The 14,858-nt window shown below is 39.7% G+C and overlaps 1 protein-coding gene across 3 annotated transcripts in view; it reads left to right on the top strand.

The window, feature by feature from the left end:
* Nucleotides 1–14,858, top strand: part of LOC136857917 (uncharacterized) — a 122,598-nt gene that overhangs the window by 62,907 nt on the left and 44,833 nt on the right. For all 3 annotated transcript variants that reach the window (XM_067136989.2, XM_067136988.2, XM_067136990.2), the window contains one exon: nucleotides 8,482–8,722. In XM_067136989.2, the coding sequence (XP_066993090.2) occupies nucleotides 8,482–8,722 (241 nt within the window). The remainder of the gene's footprint in view (nucleotides 1–8,481; nucleotides 8,723–14,858) is intronic.

Below are 14,858 nucleotides of genomic sequence, written 5' to 3'. Positions count from 1 at the left end.
CCCTACTTGAAGACACTGACTTTCAGTAAATATCTTAATTACTTCTCAAGTTATTACATTTCTTTTTATTTTTTTAACGTTCACTTTGGCCTTCTATGGACCATACTTAGCTTATGCTTCTACTTCTTGGCTTCCTGTCTCTTCTGCTCCAGAAACCTCTTCATATTTTGACTTCTAGCCTCCCTCTGTCGGTCTGTCAAAATACGTTGTTGCTTCTCTGGTTTCTGAAATCCCCTGTGTCTGTCAACTATTTTCCAGAATTTGTTTCTGTCCTACAACTTTTGGTGTTTTAACCTAGTTCAGTAAGGTCTTTGATAACTTCTTTCATCCAGGTTGTGGTGCTCTTACATTTGATAGTGTATCAGTGTTGCCAACTCAGCAGATTTTCCACAAAATTTGGTGGATTTTTAAATGGAACAGCCAGTAAATTTTCCATTTAGCAGGCAGAGGATTTTTTGATGGATTTTAAAACTTCTTTTAGCGATTTTCAGCGGTAACAATATCACCTTTCATCACCAGGAGAAAAAAAAGTAATATAGAACTTAGTACGGCATAATAGTCTACTTATTCCCGTTGTATTGAACTTATGTTGCATACTAGACTCGTTTTCTAGACCATCTCTGGCCCACAGCCTCAGTCAGTACAGTATTTGTTTTGTTACAATTGTTACTGTACTCTTGATGAGCCGGGTAGTGTCGTGTTTGATAATGTGTTTCTTTTGACATCAGGTTCTTTTTGGCACGTCGAAACAAAACTTTAAAAACTTGTCAGATATTTCGTAAAGAGTAGTTAAATAATTAAACTTTAAAAGACTAGTTGGTTGACCTTCCTGGTGATGTCAAACATGGACGGTGTATCTCTTGGCAGTGCAATATAAATGCAAAATTGTGTGACATGAATTCTTTCCGCACTTATCAAAAACAATGAAAACACTAATGAGAGTGAAAATAACTTTCGAAATGGATTTGAAAATTTCTGTATGGTCTTTGCTGCTGTGAACTGCCAGCGTATTCTTTGAAAAATAATAGTACCATATGGCTTCATATGAAACCACAGGACCTCAATTCAGCATCTGCTTCAGAGCATATAGTGCGCGGAGGAGAAGATGAACTCAATGTTCTGAAACTGGTGAGTGTTGAGTTAATCTCTTATTACAACAGCTGGTATGTGCTATTTTGCTTCATTTTGAAATTTAGCAGAATTTAGCGGTTTCCAACTAAAATTTAGCGGAGAAAATATTTATGGGTTGGCAACACTGTAGTGTAGTCCCATATCCTCTTCGACAATCTGTTGTTACTCATCCGATGAATGTGTCCAGTAAACTTCAGTCGTCTCTTTCTCATTTCATCAGTCATTTCATTAATATGTTTGTACAGTTCTTCATTCCTTCTTTTCTTCCAGATATCACCTGTCGTCCTAGAACCTAATATCTTGTGTAAAATTCTCCTTTATATCCTCCTCGTCTCCTCACCTTCTGTTCTTCTGTTGTTTATACTCTGTATTTCAATATTTGATATTATGACTAAAGCCTGGTATTGAACCCAGCTAATGTAAAATGAGGCAGTAACTGTCTCTTTAAAAGTTTTGCTAAATAGATTTCATTTGGTGATTTCTTTTTTTTAAATTGTTATTTCTCCTCATGAAGCTGAATTTGCAAATTTAATGAAAGCCTGCCTGATAAAGACACCAGCTGTTGATTTGTCACCAAAAATGTTAATGCATGGTGCGTAAGAATGTTTACTTTAATCTTATAAAGTTTCTTCCCTACACTTTGAATTTAGTGCCCATTGATTGTTTTATTGTACCTGAAGTCCAAACTTGACTGTATTCTATACTTAGATAAACTTAAGCCATTGTATGCAGGTTAGGGCGAGTCCATTTTTTTGTGGCTTTTTCATGGAACTTAAACACTGGTTGATTTACAACATCCTTTTCAAACTCATTATTTGGTAATCCGTTTTAGAGAACAGTTGTGCTTTCTAGGGGATTATAAATATTAGACTATTGGAACCTGACTTTTTTTATTTCAAAATATTTGTATTTATGGTAAGTATGTAATACAGGAGTTTTATGTCCAATGGATTCAGCATTCTGCTTCAACATTTTGTGAAGTAAATATTTTAATCTCATTTCCACAATGGAATATCTTTTGAAAGATGAATAAATATAAAAGAGTCATTCTCTGAGCTTGACAGTAAAACTTCTTCAGTCCTAGCACGTTTTATACTTGTACATGGTTTAATTAAAGACGTCTTGCAGAAGTAATACAGGATGTTTCAAATGGTCTGTTTACTACCTCAAGAAGTTGACATTTGATGCTGCTTAGGAAAGAAAATTAGTCTGTTTAATCTATAGTTGGCAATATCATCCTTGTCTGCTTAATATATTTGGTCCATGGCTATGGCATTCTGATTTTGTTCAAGTGTTGTTAACCTCTCAACACATGAGGATTATGTCATTTGTTTTGAGTGTGATGAAGGAATGTTGAGTAACTGGTTTCCCCTTCATTTTTCATGATCGAGTTAAGAATTTGATAAAAGCCGTCCAGACACCAGCATTGGTTTGTTTTGAATAGTTTTCACACACATATATGTTAAATAGAATGTAAGTGAGCCAGATGAAGTTGTAACAGTACAGCCGACTAGTGCCTCATCTAGCAGGAATGGCAACAAGACAGATGATATACCTAAGAATTCTCGTAAAGAAGAAGGAAGTCCTGTTAATTCAAGCGATAGTATTGAACTGACTGCTAGTATGAGTAGTGATGATGTGCTTAATAAGACTGTTGATACAGTTCAGAAAGCTGTGAATGGTGCAGTTGTAAGAAATGGATCTACAGTATGTAATAAATTTACTGAAGGACTTGATTTTGCATCTGTCGTTGACTGGACTTGTGAATTAAGACAAAGTATGTGAAAATTACGGCAAGCGATGGATGGTTTACTAAAAACTGCTAGAATTACGCACAGTGTGTTTAGAGTTCAAGAAGATAATCGAGCAGCTCAGAGAGCATGTGACGTACGATATCGAAGAGATGTTTGCTTCTCTTAGTTGTTGACTTCTTTGGTGACTAGTCTTATGGCAAAATTGTGGTGTCAAAAGCCAGAACCCACATTTCTCACAGTCCTCACTACATTGGGACCTCTGGTATCCTTTGAGGGTTTGCTGAGCTACAGTGGTGATGAAATTGATGTGTGGGGTGACATGGTTGTTGCTGTTGAAGACTTGGTGACTGTGACCTTTACACTTACTCGATGCACTACAAGTAGGGCTAATACAGGAAGCAGTAGTTGCAGATTTCCAACAAAATGACAATCACAGCACCAGTCAATGTCAAGGTTTATGGGATTTTGAACAGCATTGTCTGTACTTCTGCCAATGCCATGTGCTGTTCATTCAATGCTTCTACTCACCTCATCTTCCACATTAGCTGTCTCCTTCAACGTTACCCCAAGTTTTCTTTAATATTGGCATCAATGAGATGGCCATTTTAGCAGCAAGCCTTGGAAATACCCATCCCCAAGAGGAAAAGTAACTTGGACAATTATGAAAGACTTAATGAATACTATCATCATTTTTGCAAGCTGCATCCTCCTGTCGAATCTCCTGGTCAGACAGGCCATTCGTGTGCTCCTTTGCAGCCATCTGTTGTTGATTTAATGGAGAATCTAAGAGTAGTTGTGCATACAAAGCAAAGCAAAAATGTAGACATTCTTCATCTTTCCTCACATATTTGTCGCAGAATGAAAGGCTTACGCTTTACAAGTTGCAAGAGTGCTAAGGATCACACTGGTATGTCTTTGACATTTGAACAGTGTCACATCCTCGTGTCAAAATATGACTCAGCTGAACATGAATTCCAGTGTGATTTGGATTGCATGAGAAGATAAGTTTTATTGCTTTTGTTCTACTTTATTCTACATAAAACATCAAAAAATTGGGATTTGTCAATATCATAGGGAATATCCAAGAAAATTAGATGGAATATTTAAGGGGTAGGTTCTCCTACTCAAATGTCAACCTCACCTGCTCGTGTTGCACCCTGCTTTTGACTGACGAGGCTCTGGCGACCGAGCGACTCCTGGGATACGGAGTCCCTCTCTACTATACCAGTGGCTTTCTATGAAGGTGGATGAGCTGGCAGGGGCTGGGGCACTCTCTTGCCCTTGAGGCTGGAAACCATCTCTAAAGGCGGAAGAATCATATAAGGTCAACGGCATAGAAAGTCCTCAATGGCGGACCAGACATAGGGACAACGAAAGCTTCCCTGGCGGTTGGGAAGGCAGATGAAGTCTGCAGCAGTCTCGGAACCTCCAGTCGTCGTAACTCTTATGCCACTGGGGACAGGTTCTAAGTCTGTCAAGGAATGTGTGATTGTTAATGTGCAGCAGCATTCCCACACTAAAAGATGTCACGCACAGGCGTTTTCTGAAGAACTCAGCACAACACTACAAGTCTTGAGGCGATTAGGAAGTTGTGACGGGAGCAGGATTGTGTAGTCTGGGAGCTCCTAGTGACAAATCAGCACGTAGGCGATGAATGTGTGATTGCTGTTTTGCTTAAGGAGAGGCTGTTAAAGCAACTCGTTAGCTGCATTCGTGACTGAGCAGACCTATTTAGGAGCTACTCTGCTCAGCCTCAACACAACCCGCCTGGGAAACCGCGCCCAGAGGGTACACCATAAGCAATCAGAAGAAAATAAAGATGAATTTTGCAACCTGGAACATCTGTACTCTAATGGATAATGATACAGCTAATCAGCCAGAAAGGAGAACAGCTATTGTGGCTTGTGAACTGAAAATATTTAACATCGATATTGCAGCACTGAGTGAAACTAGAAAGCCCAATGAAGGACAAACTAAAGAACAAGGAGGCAGATACACTTTCTTTTGGAAAGGTAAAAACATTCATGAGCCCCACATTCATGGTGTTGGTTTTGCCATTGCAAACAAACTTGTTCCTCACCTTGATGAACTTCCTTCTGACATAAACGAAAGATTCATGAGCTTACGCCTCAAGCCCACCAACAATCAACGAGTTACATTCATTAGTGCATATGCCTTGACCCTCATTTGTGAAGAAGATGAAAAGGAAGCTTTCTATTGCCAACTCGACATACTTCTAACAAGAGTACCTCAAGCTGACAAAATAATTCTCTTGGGCGACTTCAATGCGTGAGTAGGTAGAGAGTCAACACTATGGCCCAAAGTAATTGGAAAAGAGGGAGTAGGGAATTGCAACTCTAATGGAACCCTTCTGCTCACAAAGTTCTCAGAGCACAATCTATTTATCACTAATATCCTCTTCAGACAGAAGGATAAATTTAAAACATTATGGCAACACCCACGGTCAAAACACTAGTATCTAATTGATTACATAATTGTACGCGCCCAAGACCAATGCAATATGTTAATCCCAAAGGCTCTAACAAGTGCTGACGACTACTGGATGGCCCACCGACTTTTACGGTCTATGATGACCCTTCACGTGCAGTGAAGAAAACTTACGAGACATAAAATGAACACTGACCGTCTCAAGGATTATAGCACTAAAGCAAAATTTCAACAACTCCTGCCGGATGAGTACTCTGAAAGCACTGAAGAACACTGGGTTACACTGAAGACTGCAGTACTATCAGCTGGTGAAGAATCGGTAGGACACCGTAGGGTCAAACACCAAGATTGGTTTGATGAAAATGACCAAGAAATTCAGACTCTAATAGACAAAGAGAGAGCAACACACCAAGCTTGGCAGATCAATCTTAGTTCACTCTCTAAGGAACAAGAATATCAAGAAGCGAAAGCAGATGTTCAGAGGAAAACCAGTGTTCTAACAAACAGTTGATGGACGATTAAGTCTCGAGAAATGCAACATCTAGCAGAAATCAACAGTAGAGCTTTTTTTAGCATAATAAAAACCGTTTATGGCCCAACAGCTCAAGGACTAAACCCTCTTAAATCTCCTAATATACAGCAATTCCATTAATGCTCAATGGAAGGAACATTTCCAGGAACTTCTGAACAAGGATCCAGAGATTAACGAAGTAGAAGTCTTGAAAATGCCACAAAAACCTACAAAATGTCATGTTGGCAAAGTTCCTTCTTTACAAGAAGTTGAAAATGCTATTAAACAGCTCAGAAACAATAAAACTGCCGGATCAGATGGTATTTCTGCTGAATTTTTCAAGGAAGGTGGATGAATTCTTGCTGAACATACACTAATGCTCATAGTCAAAATATGGAACACTGAAACAATACCTCCTGATCTCAGAGATGTTCTGATAGTTACAATCTTCAAAAAAGGAGACAGAACTGACTGTGGTAACTACCGTGGAATTACCCTTCTGTCTTTTGCTGGGAAAATACTCGCTCAAATTCTATCCAACCGCCTGATGCCTCTCGCTGAAGACTGTTTACCTGAAACTCAGTGTGGATTTCGACCCAATCGCAGCACAACAGATATGATTTTCTGTGCTAGACAAATGCAGGAGAAATGCAAAGAACATCATCTTGCTCTGTACATGGCATTTATAGATCTCACCAAAGCCTTTGATTCGGTTAAAAGAGATGAGGTTTGGAAGATTTTAGCAAGGATAGGCTGTCCTCAGAAGTATATAAATATTCTTAGATCTCTGCATGAAAATATGAACGTTGGGCTGAGTGGCTCAGACGGTTGAGGCGCTGGCTTTCTGTCCCCAACTTGGCAGGTTCGATCCTGGCTCAGTCCAGTGGTATTTGAAGGTGCTCAAATACGTCAGCCTCGTGTCGGTAGATTTGCTGGCATGTAAAAGAACTCCTGTGGGAATAAATTCTGGCATCTTGGCGTCTCTGAAAACTGTAAAAGTAGTTAGTGGGACATAAAACAAATAACATTATATTATTATTATGAAAATATGAAGGGCATGGTTCTTGTCAGTAATAACACTGGAGAAAATTTTGAAATCACAGCAGGTGTGAAGCAAGGTTGTGTGTTTGTTTATGGGAAACTACCAAAAGGTATAGAAATTGAATATAGGAGGTTTATTCAATCTCGGTAGACTATGAGCCAATACCAAAAAATCCACTGTATTCATCATTGAACAGTATGCTGATGACAGTATTATTCTTGCAAACTCAGAACAAGTTTTACAAGCAGTCTTAAGCGCATTTGATGAAGTGTATACAAGTATTGGTCTAAGTCTTAACATCCATAAGACGCAGATCGTTCACCAGCCTTCATCCAACTCCACATCCGTATGTTCTACAATCACAGTCCAAGGCAAAGTTCTGAAGAACATAGAACATTTCCCATACCTTGGCAGCCATCTCTCAGTCTCAAATGTGCTAGTATGGCTTTTAGTTGTCTTTGGGTAAGGGTCTTTGATAATCATAATATCAGCACTCAGACCAAGCTTTATGTGTACAAAGCTACCGTTATACCATCTCTTACATATGGTTGCGAAACATGGGCTACCTACAGAAAGCACATACGATGCCTGGAAAAATACCATCAATGTTGCCTGAGAAGGATCCTGAGGGTGAAATGGCAAGATCGATGCACTAACATCAGTGTACTGGAAGGAGCTAACTGCACTAGCATTGAGGCCATGGTTATCAAGCACCAACTCTACTGGACAGGCTACATCATTCGCATGCCTGATTTCCGTCTCCCAAAACAAATGATGTACTCCCAGATAAATGATGGTGATAGTAAACTTGGAAGACCCCAAAAGCGTTACAAAGATGCGCTAAAAACCGACATGAAAAAGTGTCAAATCAAAACTAACAAGTGGGAAGTTACTGTGCATGTAACCACACAGTCTGGCATCATAATGTCCGGGAAGGAACTTAGCGCTTCGAGCAAGAAAGGCGGAGAACAGAAACTGACAAGCGCAATACAAGAAAACAACGGGAGCTCTTGAAGAAAAACCAAACGACACAGCCAGTGCCTAACAGAACAAATGTGTATCAGAAATGCAGACAAATCTGTGGTTCTAGGATTGGCCTCTACAATCACTTAAGATCTCCCATTGTTTTTCAGGAAGACAGTCATACTCATCAATGAGGGATAGCCCATCAAGTGAACCAGTAATGAGGAATAAATATTGGACAACAGCATTTGAAGACATTCAAAAGACTGTACTGTACTTTGAAAACTGTCAAAACTAAAACTAGCCTTTGGGTGTACATATTCAGAGATTTGCTATCAATGTTAACTGACAATATTTTGGTGTAAAGTGAGTGATATTTATATCAGTGATACTTCTACAGACTGTTATGTGTTGGCTGTGACAGCATGAATGGCCAAAGTTGTTAGCTGAAGCAAACTTTAGATTGGGTAATATTTGGCACACATGCTAGAGACAAACAGCTTCCCAATTGGAAAATTTTATATTACTTATGTGGAGTCTGCATCAGAATACATTTGCATTTAGTATGTACTTATTTTATTAATTTAAACTGTCAAGACTTTACTGTTGTGACAAATTGTACTTTGTTTCAGTTTGGGAAATATCGATACAAATTTTCCAAAACTTTTTAAACTCTTTTTTTCTGGCCAAGCAAAGGAACTTGCTCGACAGTGTGTTGAGCCTCCTCTCAATCCGAAGAGGAAGGACAATGCTCCATTTAAACCATCACCTTCTCTGCAACGAGTTGTTTCTTTTCTTGTATCATCGATTAAACAATTGCCAAATGAGAAATGCCAACTTTGTAAAGAGCAGTGTCTTCCTAGACAACCTGAGGTAAGGAAACACACTTACTGCTGTATTCATTATGACAAATTTCTTCTATAGGACATTTGTTAAAATATTGTGGTGGCCCAGAAGTCACAGTTAGGTCACATTTTAATGTTTGAGAGTGTTGTTTTGTTTCAGTGATATATTTGTGAAAGGAAATCTTAAGTTAAAGTATTTGTATTTGTCACATTTCACTGGTGATAAAAGTTGATCAGTGTATATAAGTAATAAGAATGTAGCTCGTACACATTTCTCCTGTCATTGTTCATTTATCCCATCTTGGTCTATCTTTCTCCATTTTACCATTCAGTTTCTCCATTTGTGTATCTATCCACATATCTCACTCTATTACCCCTCCTCCTTTCGTAAATATTCTTCTCAAAAGTTAAGTTTCCATTGCCGGAATCTGTCTTCCTTTCTTCTTTGTCATTGACTAGGTTTCTCCTGCATATGTTATAAGTATGCAATATGCTTTACCCATTATTAGAGGATATTCCCAAATTGTTTTTTGTTTTGTGCTGATTTCTATATCTAGCCTTGATTTTTCTGTTAATTGACATAATATATAGTTAAATTCTCCACAACTGCAGTATCATATTTCCCAATTTGTATTACTCATTTTCCTTCTCTGTTTCCTCCTGTCATGATTATCTTGCTTTTCTCCTACCTATTTTCAGTCCCTGTTCTGCAACCCTCCTATTAACTGCATCAAGCTGCTCTTCGGCTTATCTTTACCTAAATCACAATACACGAGCAACTAGTATTATGTTCATTATAGTACCTCCATATACTCTGCTCCCGCCAGGCTGAATGGCTCAAGCAATAGAAGCGCTGGCCTTCTGAGCCCAAGGTTGCAGATTTGATCCTAGTTCAGTTAGTAATATTTGCAGGGGTTATGAATGCCAGCCTCATGTTGGTAGATTACTAGCACTTAATAGAACTCCTGCAAGTCAAAATTCTGGCATTTGGCATCTCTGAAAACTGTAAAAGTAGTTATTAGGACATAAACCCAATAACATTATTGTACTGTTCTCCCTTCCCAGTATGATCCATACTTGGCAGGTTCGATCCTGACTCAGTACGGTGGTATTTGAAGGTGCTCAAATCCGTCAGCCTTGTGTCGGTAGATTTACTGGTACGTAAAAGAACTCCTGCAGGACTAAATTTTGGCACCTCAGCGTCTCCGAAAACCGTAAAAGTAGTTAGTGGGTCATAAAGCAAATAACATTAATTATTTAGTATGATCCATCACGGTCATAAACAGTAAATATTATAAGCTAACACTGATTGTAAGCGGATCCCCAGGAAATCATAAACTAAAATTAAAAAGCAAACTGAATGGAGCACACAGAGGATAAAGAATACATTTTCTGCCATTTAATTTAGTCAGTCATCGCCATCAGATAATTGAGATTCATTGTCACTTACTTCTTTGTCACTGTCTTCATACAGAGCATCATCTTTTGTGCCGTCAAGCGCATTCGAGATCAAACACTTTCTAATCGCTCAACGAACTGTTTTTCATGGAATGTTTAGAGACAATGCTAGAATTTCAAGTTTTTGTAGATGCTAAATGGTGTTAAAATCGAAACAGCAAGATACACATATGATCGGGAGGACTTCCCGTTATCTTGGTAATCACAGCCCTGTTTGCTACAGACATTCAATTTGAAGTATACACTGACTTAGCAAATGTCATGAGATAGTCACCTAATAGTGTGTGGGCTGGCCCTGCGAACTGCAGTGAGACGCTGTGGAAGTGAGTTGACAAGTCCCTGGTAGTCCTATGGACGCAGCTGACACCAAATCATTTGCAGAGCGGCCGCCAATGCTGGTCTGTTCGTGGGTGCAGGATCCATGGCACCGAGCCTGCGTTCCAGGGCATCCCAGATATGCTCGATAGGGTTCATATCGGGGCTCCTGGGTGGCCATGGCAGTCGTTGGACCTCCACTGAATGTTCCTGGAAACATTCCCGGGTGACGTGGCAGCGATGTGGCGGCGCGTTATCATCTTGAAACACTGCAGAACCGTCTGGGTGCTGGAAGGCCAAAAATGGGTGGAGGTGGTCTCCGAGCAGCTCAACATACCGCATACCATTCAAAGTCTCTTCCAGAACAACTAGGGGGCCCATTCCATACCAGGAAAATGCACCCCAGACCATAAAAGAGACACCAGCGCCCTGGACCACACCTTCGAGGCAGGCGGGATCCATCGCTTCATGTGGTCTGCGCCATACACAGTGCCTCCCATCGGCATGGTGCAGTTGAAATCGTGATTCGTCCGACCATATCAAGTTACACCATTGTTCCAGTGTCCATGCCTGGAGACTGGCCAAAAAAATGCGCGTCGTTGTGCCCGATGGCGTTGGGTTAACAGTGGCACCCGTGTGCGGTGCCAGCTCCTATACCCCATAGAACCCATGTTCCTACGGATTGTCCACTGGGAGACGTGTCTAGCACGGCCTGTGTTGAATTGAGCCGTGATTTGTTGCACAGTTGCCCGTCTGTCATTATTGACAATCCGTCTCAGATGTCGCCAATCACAGTCACCGAGGGTGGCTGGACGGCCGGTCGTTCGTCTGTTGTGAACGGTGACACCCGCATTCAACCATTCACGATACTCCCTGGGCATGGTTGATCGTGTGAAGCCGAATTTCCGCACCACTTCCGAAATCGACCTTCCCATCCGTCGGGCACTGACCACTATACCCCGTACGAACGGTGTCAGCTCACGACAACGTTCCATGTTACACCTGTCACATGCACAGCCACTGCTCACAAGGTCTCCTATACAACTGCCGCTGGCACAGGGGCGTGTGGTGCACAGACTACACACCTGCGCATCAGTGCTCCGCTATCCTATGACATTTGCTCAGTCAGTATACGTAGGATATTGTGTTTGCATCATATTTTGCAATTCATTGCCTGAGATTCTGAAAAATTTCTTGCACTGTAGAGCCTCTAGATATTCAATGTCATAGAGCATATAAAAAGATGTTTAGGCTACATATTCTGGAGTAAGCCTCGTAAAACTGTTCATGAGCAAAGCAAGTAGGTATTAAATCAATACCTACAATATTGTTAGTGTTTGATCCTGTGCTTTTTAATGATCATCACAAAAGATCAGGACACTGGGACACTTTCGGTATTGGTGGCTGAAGTGCATATTCTGCATGAAAGGATAGGGTTAACATTTGAGACGTATGCACGAACAAACGTCTATGTTACATTTTTGTGGCATTTGAGATATTCACACTGAGCTCGATAGCTGCAGTCGCTTAAGTGCAGCCAGTATCCAGTATTCGGGAGATAGTAGGTTCAAACCCCACTGTCGGCAGCCCTGAAAATGGTTTTCCGTGGTTTCCCATTTTCACACCAGGCAAATGCTGGGGCTGTACCATAATTAAGGCCACGGCCGCTACCTTCCCACTCCTAGCTCTTTCCTGTCCCATCGTCGCCGTAAGACCTATCTGTGTCGGTGCGACGTAAAACAACTAGCAAAAAAAAAAAAAAAAAAAAAAAAAAAAAAAAAAAAAAAAAAAAAAAAAAAAAAAAAAAGAGGAGATATTCACGGAACAAACATCTATGATGTGTCCTGGATATGTATTTGCAGGTAGTTTGAGCATATCTCAACAGATGACTATAGTATTCCGGAAATTGTGAAGAGAAATGCACTTGAAAAATAATGGAACAAAAGTCTATGTTACATTGTTTCCCGCGCAAGCACTCGACAATCTCACGAATTGAATGCAATATAATGAACATATTCTAGTTCGGAGATTGTTCTGGTGTGTTAATTCTTATATTACTGAGTTAATTTAGTTACTCATCGAAACCATAATCATGCAATCAGACGATAGTAGTGATCGTAATGTACTGGTGAAGCCAAGCAGTATGCACAAGTTGACGAAAAACAGATGCAGGAAAAGGAAACGTGACCCTAGTGAGTGGAAAGATGTACGCACCAAATCATTATAATTAGGCTAAAACTTTAAAATAACACTATTCTCTTCTGCATGCATACATTATGTACGAATGAGTGAGCGCATGCACTTATAACCTGTTGGCTTGTCTCGCCAGCACCTGATAGCCATATGGAATATTTCAGGCTACTTGTGGATGATGATGTTCTGAAGACTGTTGTAGCAGAACCTAAGCTGGCCTGTCTTCTGTTGCAGCCAAATTTGAAGTCTAGGTCAAGGATAAGATCGTGGAAGAATGTAACACTGAGTGAACTGAAAACATTTCTCAGACCTTTAACCCGATGAGTGCTACGCCCGCCTATAGACGGGCTGACGCGGCCGGTCCACCACTGCTACGCCCGTCTATAGACGTTGCACAAGAATTTAAATTTTTTTTAGCTTCCCGGTTCACTTTCGAGTGCGAATTTGATCTCTGACATGTTCTCCCATCTGTTGGGCATTATGTAGAACTAATTCATCAGAGATTATAGCTTTGGGAAGTAACTTACAGAGCTTTTTGTAGACGTCTGCACAGTTCAGCTGTGGTGTAAACAAACATGGTGGAACAACAGTCTATTCTCTCTTGCAGCGATGTTATTTCGGATCACAGAATCTTTCAGTTATTAAACACAGCGGAAAGTGACGATGGAGATGATCATTTTAATGAATTGTTAAGCGATTTTGAAAGTGAAAGTGATAGAGTGCCGAAAATATTGTATGTGAGAGAGAAACAGAGCCTCCTTCTAAAGGAGAGAAGAAAAACACGGTGCACAAAAGCTATTTTATCACTATTTTCGTGGTGGATGGATTACTTTTCTTCGCCAGACTTTCAAGTAACTGTGACAGGCACTGAGGGCCAAGTAGTGTTTGATGACAACCCGAAAATCATTGATTTTTTGGAAACTTTGGTGCCTGTGGATTTGATGCAGATAGTTGAACAAATCGGCTTCACCAAAAACCAGTAGAAAACATTTAACTATCACCACATTCCAGGTTTGGAAAGTATTTTAAAATATCAGCTTATATACCTGTAAGAAGTTACATGTCTTACTTGCCTACAGATTTCAGGAAATATTATTTTGGGCTCTTTACTTTGTATAAAGATAATGCATGCATGTGCACATAAGTGTAATTTTGTTTTCTCTCAAAATAATATTGAACATAAGTGTAGGATTTTCCATTTGCATTAGATTTATAAACAATCAACAATTATAAACATTTTAAGCTAATCACCCCACTGATAAGTTAAAAATTGAGGCTTCTACAAAAATATTTACATACGAATGAAAAAATTCAGCACTGAGGTACCAAACAGTCAACTGGTAACTCAGCACTTAAAAGGCTAATGCACACAAGTACAATTCAAAGGAGCAGACTTATTGAAAAGACATCTTTTCAGCCTACTACATTTCCAAAATTATGTGTCATGCAATTTCTTTTTCATTTTTTGATCCTCCAATGCTTGCACTTCAACAGCTACTTGTGGATGATGATATTCTGAAGATTGTTGTTGAAGAAGCTAAATAATCAAGAACATTTATCAAAACTTCATTTTGTGGTTGATCACTTCAACCGGAAAATGAAACAAATCATCTATCCAGGGAGACAATTGTCTCTCGATGAATCTGCTGTTCTGTGGCAAGGGCATTTGGTATTTCGACAATATATCAAGGGAAAGAGACATAAATAATGGTGTAAAACTGTTGTGTTGGCAGAACCAGATGGCACTGTTTCAAAATTTAAGATTTATGCTGGTGCTGGTGATAACTCATAGGGAAGAGGACACATGGGAAAAATTGTGTTGCATTTGCTAGAAGAGAAACTCAAAGGCCATGCTGTTTACATGGATAACAGTTATACCTAATTATTATGGATTAGCTGTGAAGTTTCTGGATAAAAATATGTATTGCTCAGGGATACTAAATAAAAGCAGGAAGCATCATTCTAAGGAAATAGCTACTGTTGATCTTACAGCAGAAAAGGTGAAAATAAAAGTTATTATTTCTTAATGGCATTCATATTCAGAAAAAGAAAGATAAATGTAATATTCTATACATTTCAACTGAGTTTGGAGACAGCTGGGAAGAAATAACCACTGAATGAGGTGAAGTAAAATTGAAATCAAGAACTATTTTGCAGTACTGTAACTTCGTGTCTAATGTTGATCTACAAGATCAGAT

Source organism: Anabrus simplex, chromosome 1, assembly GCF_040414725.1.
Source record: "Anabrus simplex isolate iqAnaSimp1 chromosome 1, ASM4041472v1, whole genome shotgun sequence".
Classification (NCBI taxonomy): Eukaryota; Metazoa; Arthropoda; class Insecta; order Orthoptera; family Tettigoniidae; genus Anabrus; species Anabrus simplex.
The sequence above is the reverse complement of the archived record's forward strand: the minus strand, read 5'-3'. Positions and strand labels throughout refer to the sequence as shown.